General features: G+C 29.8%; 4 protein-coding genes across 4 annotated transcripts; 2 read left to right on the top strand and 2 right to left on the bottom strand.

Annotated features, from left to right (window-relative positions):
* Positions 1 to 393: 393 nt before the first annotated feature.
* SLK19 (Slk19p) lies at positions 394 to 2,814 on the top strand (the record flags this gene model as incomplete). The annotated part of the gene is made up of 1 exon (XM_064861753.1): positions 394 to 2,814. One exon carries the CDS (start codon positions 394 to 396, stop codon positions 2,812 to 2,814), a length of 2,421 nt encoding a protein of 806 aa, XP_064716708.1.
* A 211-nt stretch (positions 2,815 to 3,025) lies between these two features.
* On the bottom strand, positions 3,026 to 4,195 carry LIP5 (lipoate synthase; the record flags this gene model as incomplete). The annotated part of the gene is made up of 1 exon (XM_064861752.1): positions 3,026 to 4,195. One exon carries the CDS (start codon positions 4,193 to 4,195, stop codon positions 3,026 to 3,028), a length of 1,170 nt encoding a protein of 389 aa, XP_064716707.1.
* A 4,111-nt stretch (positions 4,196 to 8,306) lies between these two features.
* Positions 8,307 to 12,074, top strand: PWA37_005303 (uncharacterized protein; the record flags this gene model as incomplete). Its single annotated transcript, XM_064861751.1, has 1 exon — positions 8,307 to 12,074. The coding sequence occupies one exon, from the start codon at positions 8,307 to 8,309 to the stop codon at positions 12,072 to 12,074; it is 3,768 nt and encodes a 1,255-aa protein (XP_064716706.1).
* Positions 12,075 to 13,751: 1,677 nt separating this feature from the next.
* Positions 13,752 to 13,934, bottom strand: PWA37_005302 (putative alanine--tRNA ligase; the record flags this gene model as incomplete). Its single annotated transcript, XM_064861750.1, has 1 exon — positions 13,752 to 13,934. A coding segment is annotated over one exon (183 nt), but the record flags the coding sequence as incomplete, so codon positions are not given.
* Positions 13,935 to 13,984: the final 50 nt, after the last annotated feature.

Raw genomic sequence — 13,984 nt, 5'->3', positions numbered from 1 at the left:
TGCTTTGTTTATTTATATATGCAAATATGTATCTGAAACACTTAAATATAGAAAAGGATATTCTATTGGTTTGATTTTTTAAGAAGTATGTTCTTGAAAAGCTTTGATAAACTGCAATATTTTTTACCCAGAACTAGACAAAGTTTACAACAAATAGCATTACTTTTTTTTTTATCCTGTCTACTTGTAAGTGACATAAAACAAAGTAGAATAAAAAAAGAGCAAGAAGTTGTCATTTATAATAATAACACCAGGGGAAAACACATTATTGTCGCTACTAGTACACTCAGATTTATAGAGGTGATTACACAGAATTCATACTAAAAGTAAGATAATTAAATAAAATTTCTCACAATATATTTATATATATATATAGCCAAACAAGACAAAAGTATGGATTTCTTGGCTACTCCGATTAAGAATCACGTACAGAATGAACCACATCAACTGTCTGTTATAGATTCACCACCAATTTTGAAAAGTGATGAAGAACAAATAAACATTAACGAAAGTGAACATAATGACAAAAATACTAATAGTTCTGATACTAGTGAAGTGGATGGGAAAATAAACGAAGATCAAGATCATCTATCTCATGTAGAAGGTTATCCTCATGGGTTATCTGCCAAAAAAAAAATAACCAGAGTATATTTTTCTCTTGAGGGTAAAGATAGGTTTGGTGATAATGATTGTGATATGTCAATTGAATTAGGACGAAATAATTCAGATATAAAGAGTGATTCAGAACAAAATTCTTCCTCTGATTATAATTCAAACCCAAATACACAAAATAAATCAATTGATTCCAATAACAATGACCTAACAAATTCTTCTATAGAAATAAAAAAAACTGGAAAAGAACTGCAAGATACAGTGACTACATCAAATGGTATGCAATATAAAAGAGACGGAGAAGAACTTTTTGAAAATGATGGTGAACATTCTAATAAAAAAGTAAAATTGGATAATGCACTTGACTTACACAAAAATGATCAAAAAAAAGATAACAGTATCGTGACTAATAATGATATTAAGAATACTATATTAGATACTTTTGAATATAAGGCAAATAATGTTGATCAGCATATTGAAAATCCATTCCAAGATAATTCAACACACACAAATCCACAGATTACTTCACCTATTCAAATAGAACTAGTTGAAACAAAGACAGAAGATATAAAACCTGAGGATTATAGAAAAAATGCAGATAGTTCAGAGAAAGATCACGAACTTCTTGACGAACCATTTGATGCCTCTCACAAGTTGACTCCAATTGCACATCAAGCTGTTTCTAATTATGATATCATTGATGGTGATATTGATATTGATTCCATAGGCAAGAGGAATGATGAGTTGAATGATCAAATTTTTTCTTTAAATCAAAGAATAAATTTAATGCATGTTTTACATGAGAAGCTAAAAGTAGAGTTGAAACAGTTGAAATTTACCAATGATATGATTAACGAAGAGAAACAGAAATTGCAAGAGCAAGTTCAAAATCATCACGATGAATTACAAAAGAAAAACGAAAATATGAATTATGAATTAAATAATTTAAGATCTGAACTTTCAAGTTTACAGTCGAACCAGACATTGTTACAAGGGAAGTATGATCAAATTTATAATGAAAATATTAAATTGCAAAATGCTAAGGATATGTTAAGTAATGAAATAGATACTTTGCAAAAGAGTCTTTCAGATAGTGCCGATATTTTGGAAGATTTAACAGCGCATAATAAAGATTTAGAGGATAAATTAAACCAACTTACCAACGCAAAATTATCTATTGAAAATGAAAGAAATGAGTTTAATAAAGAATTAAGACGTATTATTACTCAACTAGATGGCAAAGATAATGAAATTGCCACCTTGGAAGGGAAAGTCAGAGAGTTGATTGAACACGAAAAGAATCATTCTAAAGACTTAATTGACCAAATTGCAAATTTAAGTAAGGATAAGATGAGTTTAGAGGAAAGAATTAAAAAAAGTGAAAATAGTTATAAAACTGAGACACAATATTTAAAAGATACTATTGATGAGAAGGAACAACAGCTTGCTGATCTTAAAGAACAAATAAATAAGACTAAAGAGAACAAAGTTGAGTTGGAAAAATCTTTAAAAGAGAAAAATAATGAGTTGGATGTCATGAAGAGAAATTTTGAGGAGACGAATGATAATGCCACAATTAAAACAGCAGAAGTTAGTGAGCTTAATAAAGAGATTGAAAAACTTAAAGAAGATAAATTACAATCAGAAGTAAACTTATCCAAACTAGAGGAACAAATACAAGAATGGGAAAACAAATATAAAGAAGAGGTTGAAATAAAGCAGCAGTTACATATTGAACTAGAAAGTTTACAAGAAAAAATTACTAAAGAAGCAATAGTTGAAGCCAGTAATACTAATATTATCAATTCTGCTGAATATCAAAAACTGAAAGAGGAGAATGAGAAGTTAAAAAGAGCTCAAGAAAATAATATATCAGCATTACCACCTTCTATAGATGATTCTGCATTAGAAATGTATAAGCAACAAATTGAGAATCTCAAACGCAAGTTGGAGCAGAGAGAGGCTGATACTACAAAGAGGTTACGAAAATTATCAGAGGACCTATATGTTCAATATTCCTCTAAACATGAGCAAAAGGTGAAATTATTGAAAAAGAATTATGAAACCAAATTTAAAGGTGAAATTGAGAGATTAACACAAGAAAATATTGCATTGCAACAGGAAGTAGAACAACTAAATGAAAAGTTGTCTATTGGACGTAGAGAAAAGCAAGAACTTCTTAAAGCATTAGAAGACAAATAGGAAGAAAAAAAGAAGAATTTATTTTAATATTGCACAAGAATTAATATGTTGTTCCTTCCTCTGTTTTCTTTTTTTTTTCACTCTTCATTTGATATATAATCGTTAGTTGCTCCTATGCAATTTAAAGCTACTAAATTATGGTTATAAACCAATAATAATAATATTGTTAATAATGAATAAATAAATAAATAAATATTTACTAGGGAATATATTATACGTTCCTCTTTCTCAAGATATTTTCTATAAATGATTCACCAGCTTTATAAGATGATCTAACTAAAGGACCAGATGCACAATATTTGAAACCCATACTCATAGCTATATCTTTCCAATAGTCAAATTTATCGGGGTGAATATATTCTACAACTTTCATATGTTTCTTCGTAGGTCTCATATATTGTCCAAATGTTACGACATCACAATCAATTGCTCTTAGATCTTTTAAAGTTTGCAATATTTGTTCATCACTCTCGCCAAAGCCCAACATGAGAGATGTTTTTGTAATTAATGATGGTACAGTCTCCTTTGCCCTTTTCAACACAGCTAAGGACTGTCTATATGAAGCTCTTCTGTCCCTTACGTGTGGAGTCAATTCTTCTACTGTTTCCATATTATGTGCATATACATCTAACCCTGACTTGGCCATAATGTCAACCATATCCATATCACCTTTAAAATCACCTGAAAGAACTTCTACAAGTATTTTTCCATTTGACTTTTGTTTAATCTTTTGAACTGTCTCAGCTAAATGGTGTGCACCACTATCAATTAGATCGTCTCTATCCACAGTGGTAAGTACTACATAACCTAACCCCCATCTTGCAACGGCCTCTGCTGTATTTTCTGGTTCCATGAGGTCAGGTTTTTTTGGATTTCTATTTGTTTTTACAGAACAAAATCTGCAGCCTCTAGTACAAGTATCACCCAGTAACATAATAGTAGCCGTGGCTTTTGATTTATCTTTTCCACTCCAGCAATCACTGATGTTAGGACATTTGGCTTCCTGACAAACAGTACTCAATTTGAGATCCTTAATATCATCATGTAATTTTGTGTAATTTCTACCCTTTGGAATAGGAACTTTTAACCATGGTGGTAATTTATCAATTTCATTATTTTGTCTTGCTCTTTCTAAAGGATCGAATGTGAAATTAGTAGCATTGCCATTAAGAAAATCCTGAAAACTTGGACCTAAATTTAAGGAATCTCTAAAATTAGTGATTCTTCTTTTACTTCTCTTACCCTGTTCTTCAAATTCATTTTTATTGGAACTGGAAATATATCTGTATGAAAACTTACTTAAAGGTAATTTTTTTGATAAGGAGGACAATTTGGAATTTTTAAGTATCATGAAAGAGATTTGATTTGGTGGTGATAACATAGTGCTTCTGTATTTATTTCTTCTTTTTTCTTTACAATAACTATGCGTAAAACTAAGCAGTGTCCCTGTTCTTTCTATTTTATCTTTTCTTATGGCCTTTATTTTGTTTTTATCTGTTTAATTAATGTCAATTAGTAATAACTTTTACTAATAATATTTGTATGCATCAAGAGGCTGTAAGCAGCTTTTGGGAGTAAATTAGATATTAAGGTGAACACAAAACCACAAATAATGAAGATTCATTTATTTATCTATATATTTTTTGAGAGGACAAAGATTAGAGAGAGCGAATGGAAGGTTTGTTAGTTCAATTAACAACAGATCAATATTTGAATTTTTAAAGGTCCCTTGTAATCCTCGAGTTGGACTCTTTTTTTTTTTTTGTTTGTTTGATCCTTTTTTATTTTTCACGCAGAGTCTCTTTTTCTTTGTGTATTGCAAAACAAAAGTAACAAACTTTTGTCCTTTTGATAAGCAATCAACACTTTTTTTTTATGCTTTGTTTTCTTTTGTTTATTTTTTGACTCTGGTTTTCAATGTACACCCATACACCTTTTGGGAAACATTGCGAGTCAAAAAAGATGTTTAAGATTATCACCATTACTAAAAATTCAGAAAGAGACCTTTGCCGTTATAAATCGAAAAGCTAGTATACCACTACCTTTTCAAAAAAATAAAAATAAAAAAGAAAAAAAAAAACATAAAACGGGTTTCCTCTTCATATGAAAAAAATGTGTTCCTAAAGCAATGTTTTTCTTTTTGTCGTTTTTTTTTTTTGAAAACTCTATTACCCCCGAATTATTTTTTTGTATGGTTTAATGCATTCTGAATTTTATATATGAAAGTGTTCTGTAAAGGAGTGTTTAAAAGGTTTTTTTTGAATAAGCCCTAATTCTAAGTGACCGTGGTTCTTTGGGAAAACATATATTATTGTTTCCCGCCCTCCAACTTTTCTTGTGTTTCTGTTGTATATAATGCATTGTTTTTTTTTTGTTTTTTTTTTTTGGAAAGTTGTCATTTTTCTTACTTTGGAACCCGCCAACAAATTTTGAGTTTTGTCGGAATAGCGGAGGGCATTTTTTCAAATTAGGCTGATTTTTTTTCTATAGATCATGTGAACAAAGAGATTCTCTAACAAAGGAGAGAATAAGAATCTCTCAGTACAAACCCATTATGAATTTTTTTTTTGATTTTCAGGTAGTAAAACTTATTCAGAAGTAAGTAACTCAATACTTAGGTTAGACGCTTAAAAGAAATGGTTTCACAATTGTCTCTTTAGTGCTATTTATTTCTTTAGGATTATATATTTCCTTTAGGCGATAATGGCCTGTTCAAAAGTTTAGGTATCTGAAATTCATTGTGCATATCCATTTATTTAATGTGCAATATCTTTTATAGCATGACCGAAAACGCTTGTATCATTTTCTAAAAAATTTATAGAGTCAAGGCGAACAGAATTATGATTAGTTTGCAATGATCTAATTGTAAATCTAATTTTGTATTCTTTAATAACATTATTTACACTCTCTTTGTGTTAATTTTTAGCACCATTAGTACGCAAATGAGTCGAAGTCACAATTCAGTTTTGTTTCAAATTACAAATTATTGTGAATATTACATAACTATTCATAGAGAAGTGTTTTGGTAATTTATATTTATCTTTTGGAATCATTATCAACTATTTTGGGTTTGTCTTTAAAAATTTTGTGATTTCTTGTGGAGTTCTTATTGAGGTATTATTGTTTTTTCTCTTGAACATTACACTTTTTTTGGGGTAAAGTAAATATTATGAAGATTGTAATTCTTATTTTGAGAGAAATTTCATTTTTTTTTTTTTTCTGGTGAGGGAGGGGGGAATTATTTTTTATGAGCTGTTATAATATTAGGTCAGCATATGTCTTTTTTTTCTGTTGTTTATTTTGCAAATAAACTTTTTGATTTCCAATATGTTTATGATTGGGACATGTATTCTTAGTTTCAAGAAAATAAAAAAAAAAACACATTTACAACAAATTTGTTAAAAGAAAAAGACTACCAACTACCTTTATCCAAAGAGATATTTTCTTCTTTTTTTTAAATATAAAATGCAAAGGCATACAATTTAACATTTTTATACATATATAATTATATATCTATTTATACAGCAAGAAAATCACATTGAATGATATAACATTTAAAATAAAGATATTTTGAACTCTTTGAAAAAAAAACTTTAATATCTTATTTATAATTGTTTATCGTTGAAGTGACCCCATATTTTCTCCTTATCGTTATTATTTCTTGTTTCTTGTCTCTATTTCCTTCTGTTTTTTTATTTTTTATTTTTTCTTGATATACTTATATATGAAAAAACAAAAAAGATAGATTTTATCACGAACTATAAGTGCAACACCTCTCAAGATATTTAATAAAAAAAAATGTTATCACTGAATTGTACTCATATATGTATATGTATATTTTCTTTGTCTGAAAAAGATTTTTTTTTAGTTAAATATTGTTTTAGAGAGATTAATACAAAAGAATAACATCAAACTGTAAATATGCCTTTATTATCTAACAAAGTATAACCGAAAGAAGTATATTTTTGAATCAGAAAAAGTTAATTGTTTGGCAATTGGAATATAAGGAATGATCAACAATAAAAAAGTTATATAGATCCACCTTCACTGTCTTTGCTTATCAAAGGTTCATCTTGAGAAGAAGTTACACTAATCAAGTATGTGTGAGTTTTAAAAATAACAGAAATAACCTTTTATTACATAAATTTATCAAATTCGAAGAATATTAATGCCAGTAGATTTCTGAACCATTTTTAAAACCAATTAACATCAAAAGCTAACAGTGCAACAAATAATCAGAACAAATATGGGTATAATCAGTGTTTAATATTCTACATTAGCATTAGAGGAAAATCGACTACTTTCGAAATAGAACTCTCATTGGACTTTTCATATTCAACAACAATATAGAAAGAGTTGTTTTCCCCATCAACATAGTCTAGAAGTCATATGTTAATTTTACTTGTGCAACTCAAGAGGAAGAATGTACTAAAAATACGATAAAAAATTATCTGAAAGGATTATGAAATGTTACCCATTTTCATAATCTATAAGTAGTTGATAGCTCGAAAAAAATTATGTTATTTGAAAAATAAAAAGAATATTTTAACAGAATAACCTTTCAGGAAAATCCATTTGGTTGTTATTTGATATAGTGATTTAAGAATATAAATGTTGGGTAGAAAATACAAAGATTGGTGATAATCATATTTACTTGTGAAAAACTCTACGTATTTTTTTTTGTCTAGAGATCGGATACAATTCTATGAGTTCTTGCTTTCTATGAACAGGAATCAAACAGCGTAGTGAATGAGCTTTGAACTTTTGATTATAATAACCAGACTAGAAACGATAAAATATTAGAATCTTACCCAAGCATCGACGATATTTATTACATTAACATGTACATAATAAATGATATATGATATTGTTGTATCAAACAAGCAACTTTTACCTTGTACTTTTTGACCCTAAGTGTATATAAGCTAGGAACAATTACAAGGTTATATTTGCATTACATCCATTAGAAAGGAAACAAAAAGACAAACTAATAGATAGGTAACTAAAAAAGAAGCTCCTAAGTAAACAGGTTCTTGTTTATCTACTCCTTCTTCTATCGTCTCAACATATAATGGATAAAAAATAAACACACTCAAAAATGCAGAGATTTACTCGTTATTTAATCAACCGATTAATCTTTTTTCTTTGCTATTTTTTTATTAATTAATATTTTTTCTTTGCTATTTTCGTTATTAATTGAAGTTTATGTGTCACAAAATCAATTACAAATAAGTGTTAAAAAAAGATAGATAAAGACTTCCTGTTTCTTCTAGTTTATAAAACATTTCTTAGTTTGTGTCTATATTTTGATTTGTATCTTTCTTAGTTTTGTTAAGTATTAATTATTATCTTTCTCACTTTGTTTTAACAAACCACAAGCTTTTTTACATAAGAGACATTATATATATACATATTAGTGTTTCATTAAGTACAAAAAAGTTTTTAGGAAAAGTCAGTTTGTTGTTTTATTTTGCAAGTTATTCTAGTCAAAAATGGTTTATGATACTTGGAGTTTAGAAACTCAATTAAAATATAAACCTTCATCAATGAATAACAGACAAGTTGTTTATGAACACACTGATACAAGTAATTTTAAAAAGGTTTCATTAAATACGTATCCAAATCTTAGGAAATTTAGATCAACAAATCCATCCTCACAAGTAGGAGGAATCACTTCTGGGCTAAGAACTCTGGTTATTTCATATGGCTTAGTAGATATTCCTAAGCGTTATAGAATTTCATGTACTAAAAAAGAGTGTGCTGTAAAGGAAAAACATGCAACACCTGAAGATACTTTAACTAAGAAACAAGTAACGGTGTTTGACAAATTTCAAAGGAATGTGTCTGAAAAAGATACATATTCTTATTTGAACCACAAACAAACTAAAGCTAAAGAACACTCACTATTAGAACAAATCTTTCATGAAATAGATCAGTTCGGACTAGATGCTGCTACAGCTGATTCATGGAAGAGATATACGGTTTCATGTGCTGCAAGGCTAGGTTACAAAAAAGCTATACGCATGATGGAATCATGGGGGTTGGACAAGTCTCAAATAATGTTGGACGAATTTCAAGAGAATATGCCTGAAAAAGATGCAGATTCTTATTTGAATCACAAACAAACTAAAGATAAAGAACACTCACTATTAGAACAAATCTTTTATGAAATAGATCAGTTTGGACTGGGTACTGCTACAGCTGATTCACGGAAGAGATATACGGTTTCATGTGCTGCCAGGTTAGGTTATAAAAAAGCTATATGCATGATGGAATCATGGGAGTTGAACAGATCCCAAGGAGTTGTGCCCAACAAAGGGAGTGTTACATATATTAGACCAAGAACAATCCCAAAACAAAATATTAGAAGCGTAGAAGAAAATATTAGTAAGACAAGAACTCATTTGATAGACGGATACCAACTTTCTATACCGAAGAAAGAAGAAGTCACACATGATAAGTTGGACAAAATTCCAGAACAAAATATTAGAAATAAAGAAGAGTGTTTTGCTAAGGTGAGGGCTCCTATGCTAGAGGAATATCAACTTTTTATACCCAAAAAGGAGGAAGTCATACATGCCAAGAAGGAACAAATCCCAAAACAAAATAAGAAGGAGGAAGTTGCACATACTAAGAACGAACAAATCTCAAAACAAGACAGGAAAAAGGAAGTTACACACAGTAGACAGGAACATATCCAAAAAAAAAACAAGAAGGAAGATGTTTCACCTGTCAAGAAAGAACACATCTCAAAACAAACCGAGAAAGAAGATGTTTCAAATGTTAAAAAGAAACATATCCCAAAACAAAACAAGAAAAAGGAAGCTACACACAGTAAACAAAAACAAATCTCAAGACAAAATATTAGAAATGCAAGAGAACATTTTACTCAGGCAATGAATCTCATGATACAAAGATATCAACTTCCTGTACCCGAGAAAGAAGAAAGCGCACATGTTGAATTAGACAAAATTCCAGAACAAAATATTAGAAATGCAAAAGAACATTTTGCTAAGGCAATGGATCTCATGAAAGAAAGATATCAACTTTCTGTACCCAAGAAAAAGGAAGTTACACATGCCAAGAAGGAACAAATTCCAGAACAAAATATTAGAAATGCAAATGAACATTTTACTCAGGCAATGAATCTCATGACACAAAGATATCAACTTTCTATACCCAAGAAAGAGGAAAGCACACATGTCGAATTAGACAAAATTCCAGAACAAAATATTAGAAATGCAAAAGAACATTTTGCTAATGCAATGGATCTCATGAAAGAAAGATATCAACTTTCTGTACCTAAGAAGCAGGAAGTTTCCTGTGTCAAAAAAGAATGTTCCACAATGCTACAAACCAATAATAACACAATAATTCTTAAATCATCTAGAAAGAAACAGAAAGGTGAACAAGGTCCAAAGCTAGGATGTAGTACAGGAAAAGATTATGTATCAAAAAAAAAAACAATTGTAAAAGAAGAATCACTGTTAAAGGAAGATTATATTCTTAAGCAAAAACAAACTACTAAAAAACAACAAATAAAGAAGAAAGTTACCTTTAAGCCTATCTCCCCCGAAGCCTCAAAGTCTTTGATAATCATTGGTGAGTACAAGAAGGAATTATTTGATGAGAAAAAACGGGACATCATCATATCAAGAGATAAACACATTGAAGAGAAACATAAGACCATAGACACAGAAGAAAAACAAAAAGTAGACATCAGACAAAAATCTCCTGTACCAGCAAAAAAAATTGTGTCTCATTCCAAAAATATAACTCCAGTGGACTCAACACCTGCTGTTGTTATCGCTAATACAAAACCAGCCACTTCTACTGAAAAGGAAGATATTACAAAGAAATCCTCCGTACCAACAAAAGAAATCATTTCTAATTTTAAAATCATTGCTCCAGTGAACATAATACCCCCTGTTGTTATCACTAAGACAGAACCAATCTCCCCTACTGAAAAGGAAGATACCACAAAAAAATCATCAGTTCCAACACAAGAAATTGTATCTAATTTCAAAAATACAACTTCAGTAAATTCAACACCTGCTGTTGTTGTCACCAAGACAGAGCCTGCTTCTTCTGCTAAACAAAAAAATATCCGTACACAAAAACACAAAAGTGATGTAGAAAAAAATAAATTACTCTTCTCAAAAAAAGAAGAAGATGTTACAAATCAATCTGCAATACCAACAAAGGAAATAATTTCTAATTTTAAAATCATAAACCCTGTAAATATAATACCCCCTACTGTTATCACTAAGACAGAAGCAGTCTCTTCTACTGAAAAGGAGGATACCACAAAAAAATCATCAGTTCCAACACAAGAAATCGTGTCTCATTCCAAAAATATAACTCCAATGGACTCAATACCTACTGTTGTTGTCACTAAAACAGGACCTGCTTCCTCTGCTAAACAAAATAATATTGTTACACAGAAACCCAAGAGTGGTATAGAAAAAATTAAATTACTATTCGCAAAAAAAGAAGAAGATACCACAAAGAAATCATCAATACCAGCAAAAGAAATTGTTTCTAATTTTAAGACCATAACTCCTGTGAATATAATACCCCCTACTGTTACCACTAAGACAGAATCTGTTTCCTTTAATGAAACAAAAAATGTTCCTAAACCAAATAATCAAAGTGGTTTACAAAAATTTACATCTTTCTTTAAATTTCATAAGAAAGATCCATCAGAATTATCAAGTTCACAACCACATAGCTGTATAGTAAAGGAACAAAAAGCACCAAAAGAAGTGCAAAAATCACAGAAAATACCAGAACTATGTCCTGACATGGTAGATGATGTCAGGAAAAAGTTCTATGAGGTCTATCCAAGCCAAAAAGATCCGTCGGAGACAAGGCAGCATTATCCTGATAAACCATTAGCACCGGGGCTCAGAGAATTAATCGACAGCAAAATTACTAATGAACCCTATCGATATTTAGATAGGGGGACTAATAAAGTCGAAATCTTTGACCCTTACTACGTCCCAATCGATGATTCTATGTATGATTCATCATTGTTTGATGATACCGAGTACATCCTCGAAACCGTCCTTGCCAAAATGGTAAAACGGGATGGATGGAAAGGTAGAATGGAGAATTTTAAGTCATCGTGTGAATATATGTCATTTGCGACAGATTGCATTGTCTTAGACAGCACTGTCCTAAATGGGATACGAAATGGTAGTAATTATGTCGGTTCAGCCATATCCAAACTTTGGAAAAAAGACACTAAAGATTCCTAACCAACATCTTTAGTAGTCTTTTATGCGCTGTTCTCAACTCAAGGCTCATATAGAAAGATATATTTATCGAACAATACATCAACCAAGTAATGTTCGTGCTCTCTTCTTCTTCCAATTTTCGGAAGAAATTTGTGCCTTATCAAAAAATAAATTACTACATTTCGTTCTACTCTACGTCATAAAAAAATATTATTTAATAGCTTCATTCATAGTATTGGTGTTAACAGGATGCGACATTAAATGCTGTTTCCCAATTTAAAATAAGCAGTCCTCTAATATTTACAAAAAACCTGGTTTCACAAAGACATACAAGTTAAATAAATCATAAAAAATTTAATATATCAAATCATACCCTGTACTAAGACAGTAACCACCGAATGTCTGACAGGATTATTTTTTTTAGACTGATAGTTATCCACAACTTAGTTGTACCAGTTTATATTGGATTGCCTCCGAGCACAAATTGATTGTATTACTAGATTGACAATTTGTAAGGTGTTTTCTACAAAAAAACAACAAAAAAAAACAAAAAAAACAAAAAACAATAAAAATAAAAAACAATAAAAACAAAAAAACAAAAAAAAACCTTCTTTCTTTTTCTTTACTATGTTTTCTCTTTTTTATATCAAATATAGCTATCCTAATTTAGTTCATTATTTTCATAATTTTTAATTACTTTTTGCTTCCTCTTTATTACACTGTAATTATATACATACACATATGTATATTCAGTTGTGTTCTTGTTCCACTTCTACTTCTTGTTACCACTCCATGTTTATGTCTGGAGAGCATATCTAGAGGTTATTTACCTTACTTCAATGGTTATGGTCTTTGTCCATTACTTCAAAGGAAAATAACCATCCGGTGATGAAGATTAATTAGTATCATAATTTCTGGGAGCAGTAGCCCTCACTTTAATTTTCTACTGTAATTTGATTAATAGATTATGTATTTCCAACAGTATTGAAATAGGGGGAATAATAAATGAAGCTGCATTAAAATTAGTCAATCATCTTCCTCCCTTTCTACTCAACCATTTTTCTTGTTCCCTAAAGTTGTTTTGCCAGATTGTTTTTCTTTAGTTAGATGCCCATTATATAGTATTGCAAAAAAAAAAAAAATTAATTTTTGCAACAAGAAAGGTTGCCTTTATAGAGAAATTTTTTAATGCTTAGAAAAGTATTTGGGTAATGTATAAGCGATAACACATATAAACAAATAGTAGTTGAAACATATTACTGGAGAAATATTTAGAAATGGAAAATGTCTGGATAATAAGATAAGGAAAAACAATAATTAAGAGTGACGCAAATTACGTTACCAAAAATGTATAATAAGGGGAGAAATTTGATTAGGTAAACGTCTTATATTTAAGTGAAAAGACAGTGAGTTGCCATGGTGATAACGAATGAACAATATATCATACCTTAGTCAAAAATTAGAATTAAAATTGTCTTTACCGCTGCACTTCTAAAGTCAAGTAAATATATTTACTAAGTCAAGCCATAAAAGAGTGTGGATTATAAAAACTATAAACCACAGAAATAAGCTTATACTTCTTGTAACATACATATGTTTTCGTGAACTCTCTTACACCATTAAGTTATCATAATATTTAATTAACGATATCAAGTGTAATCTATTAAGAATTGACAATGAATCTATATGTTGTCCAGCTTAATCCTTCTCGCGAAAACATAAAGTAATATGATATGGTTTTTTGTAGGTTTTTGGTTTAATTGGCAACTTTTTGAATACTTGCAACAAAAATTCAATAGTTCCATAATCGTCCTTCAATAAATATGCTTTATCTTGGGTGGTAGTTTCTCCTCCTAACAGATCCTTGATTCCTGCCTTATATTATCTCCAGTCATAGTCATTCCATTTAAGTATATCAACAACTCCATTAT

This window comes from Arxiozyma heterogenica (genome assembly GCF_036370985.1).
Source record: "Arxiozyma heterogenica strain weizmannii chromosome Unknown scaffold_9, whole genome shotgun sequence".
Taxonomy (NCBI): domain Eukaryota; kingdom Fungi; phylum Ascomycota; class Saccharomycetes; order Saccharomycetales; family Saccharomycetaceae; genus Arxiozyma; species Arxiozyma heterogenica.
Note: the sequence above shows the minus strand (reverse complement) of the source record. Positions and strands in the feature narration are given on the sequence as shown.